Here is a 2,292-nt window from a genome sequence, read left to right as displayed (position 1 = left end):
TCCCATCATCAAGGTTTTGCTCAGGTCCATTTGTAAGGATTTCACTGCAAAATGGGATGGCCTCAAAAAGGAAGGGACAAAAACTGAAGTAATGAAGGCGGGGTATGGTTAGGTGATACACACACACATAACTCTAAAGAAATTATTTATTGGCCTTTCATTTATGCTTCCAGCAGGTCAGGTAGAGCACCTCATAACCACCGTTCCCTCTGGTTTATAAGATTAGGTGATCCTTGAAGGGAAATGAAAAAAATAAATAAATGAATAAGGGTAGCACAAATGCAAGATATGGAAGAGAAAAATAGCTCCAACAAAATTGAAAAACAAAAAGAAAATGGAGCTACCTACCAAATCCAGCACTAACTTAATTGGAACCACTCATCTTGCTCACCAGCTTAGTCAAATTCCATGCCAATACTTGAAAACAAAAAACATTAAATAATTGTTAGCCAGGGGCCCCGAGTCAATTGCATTGCACCTTCACAACCTCCCATTTATATTCCCTTGCCTTGCATTTTTCTCCCAGCAATTTTCTTCCACTTTGTCTAACAAACACATCCTCTTTTTTTTGTCTCTTCATCACTTCTCTTCTCTCTTGATTTGCACACACACCCACAGAAAGGAAAAATCATGGGCAGATCTCCTTGCTGTGAGAAAGAACACACCAACAAAGGTGCATGGACTAAAGAAGAAGATGAACGTCTTGTTAGTTATATCAAAGCTCATGGTGAAGGTTGTTGGAGATCTCTCCCTAAAGCTGCTGGTAAGTTTCTCTTTCTCTTTTCTTTTCTTCCAACTCTTTATGCCATGAAGAAGAAGAAGATAACCCTTCGTAACTTTTATTTTGGTTCCTCTTTTTTTTTTTTTTTTTTATGTTCAGGTTTGCTTAGATGTGGCAAGAGTTGTAGACTAAGGTGGATAAACTACCTAAGGCCTGATCTCAAGAGAGGAAACTTCAGTGATGAAGAAGATGAACTCATCATCAACCTTCACAGCTTACTTGGTAACAAGTAAGTATTTTGCCTTTGCTTAATTTATGCACTACTTTGCTATCTTTAGCGAAAGGGCAAGTAGTATTAGGTTCCAATATTCAACTTTTGATGAACTTAATTTTATAGTCACATATATCTCTTTTGATTGGAACAAAATCGCAACTGGGTTATGATGATTTTTAGTGCAACTTTTTTTATTTCATGAAAATCTTTCAGGTGGTCTCTCATTGCTGCTAGGCTACCAGGAAGAACTGACAATGAGATAAAGAATTATTGGAATACTCATATCAAAAGAAAGCTTTTTAGCCGTGGAATTGATCCTCTAACACACCGTCCACTCAAATCCACCACCATCATCACCTCCTCCTCCTCCATCACCACCTCCACCACCACTAACAGCACCAACAATAAAAATAGCAGACTGGATACCAAAAGGAGTACTGATTTTCAACTAGAACAAAATTATTCGTTTCTTCAAGTGCAGCCAGAGTTTACGATGAACAACATGACCAAAACGGAAAACAATTCCAGTATTATCAAGGTAGGTGGCAGCAGTGACTCGGCTGAAGATTCCAATAGTAGCAGTGGAGTGACAACAGAACTAGAAGTGTATCCAGATCATAAACTGATCAATCTTGAGCTCTCTATTGGCCTTCCGTGTCAGTCTCTAGTCTCTTCTATCAACAATCTCAAGCAAGCAAAACAACAAGAACAAGAAGAAGTGGTCACACATCAATTGTTTGAGACATCCACTACTCCTACTTCTAGTGCTCCTGTTTCTGTTCATAAAGCAGCATGTTTGTGTTACAAACTAGGGTTCAAGAACAGTCAAGCATGTAGCAGTTGTAATGCCATGGAAAAAACAGTAACAGCTGATAATCTTCATAGATTTTACAGACCTTTGGATGCTTGATGCTGATCAGAGTTCAGTTTGATTATGAAACTAGATCATCATATATGTGTAAAGTGTGGAAACTTTGAAAACATTAACTCCCAAAAGTTGTAAAATTATTCCTAATTTCTAGAAAAATATTCCACACTGAATTTTGTCTCCAGTTTTTGCTCTTATTTCATTCATATTTGAAGAAAATTAAATAAAAATAATATTGTCTTATATGAATCTTGTTAATGCTACTTATAATTTTATAATGTTATAGGGTATAGTAAATAGATTTTAAGGCGTTAAGCAATATACTTTTAGAATATAGTAAAGCCTTAAATTTATATACAACTTTTATAAGTTTACTAAGAAATCTTGTTTTATTTTTGCTAAACAAAAACAAAGAGTTTGTAGAGAAAT

The 2,292-nt window shown here is 36.0% G+C and overlaps 1 protein-coding gene across 1 annotated transcript; it reads left to right on the top strand.

The window, feature by feature from the left end:
* Positions 1-468: 468 nt before the first annotated feature.
* On the top strand, positions 469-2,047 carry LOC105113495 (myb-related protein 308-like). The gene is made up of 4 exons (XM_011009695.1): positions 469-763; positions 881-1,010; positions 1,209-1,345; positions 1,376-2,047. The coding sequence occupies exons 1-4, from the start codon at positions 631-633 to the stop codon at positions 1,903-1,905; spliced, it is 930 nt and encodes a 309-aa protein (XP_011007997.1). The 5' UTR covers positions 469-630; the 3' UTR covers positions 1,906-2,047.
* The last annotated feature ends 245 nt before the right edge of the window (positions 2,048-2,292 follow it).

Source organism: Populus euphratica, unplaced genomic scaffold, assembly GCF_000495115.2.
Source record: "Populus euphratica unplaced genomic scaffold, PopEup_1.0 scaffold419.1, whole genome shotgun sequence".
Taxonomy (NCBI): Eukaryota; Viridiplantae; Streptophyta; class Magnoliopsida; order Malpighiales; family Salicaceae; genus Populus; species Populus euphratica.
The sequence above is the reverse complement of the archived record's forward strand: the minus strand, read 5'-3'. Positions and strand labels throughout refer to the sequence as shown.

Excerpts from the sequence above, each read along its gene's own strand:
- LOC105113495 (XM_011009695.1), top strand. The coding sequence starts at position 631 with ATGGGCAGATCTCCTTGCTGTGAGAAAGAACACACCAACAAAGGTGCA. Across the intron at positions 1,011-1,208 it reads CACAGCTTACTTGGTAACAA|GTGGTCTCTCATTGCTGCTA; the intron begins GTAAGTATTTTG and ends AAAATCTTTCAG. Across the intron at positions 1,346-1,375 it reads TCCACTCAAATCCACCACCA|CCACCACCACTAACAGCACC; the intron begins TCATCACCTCCT and ends CCATCACCACCT.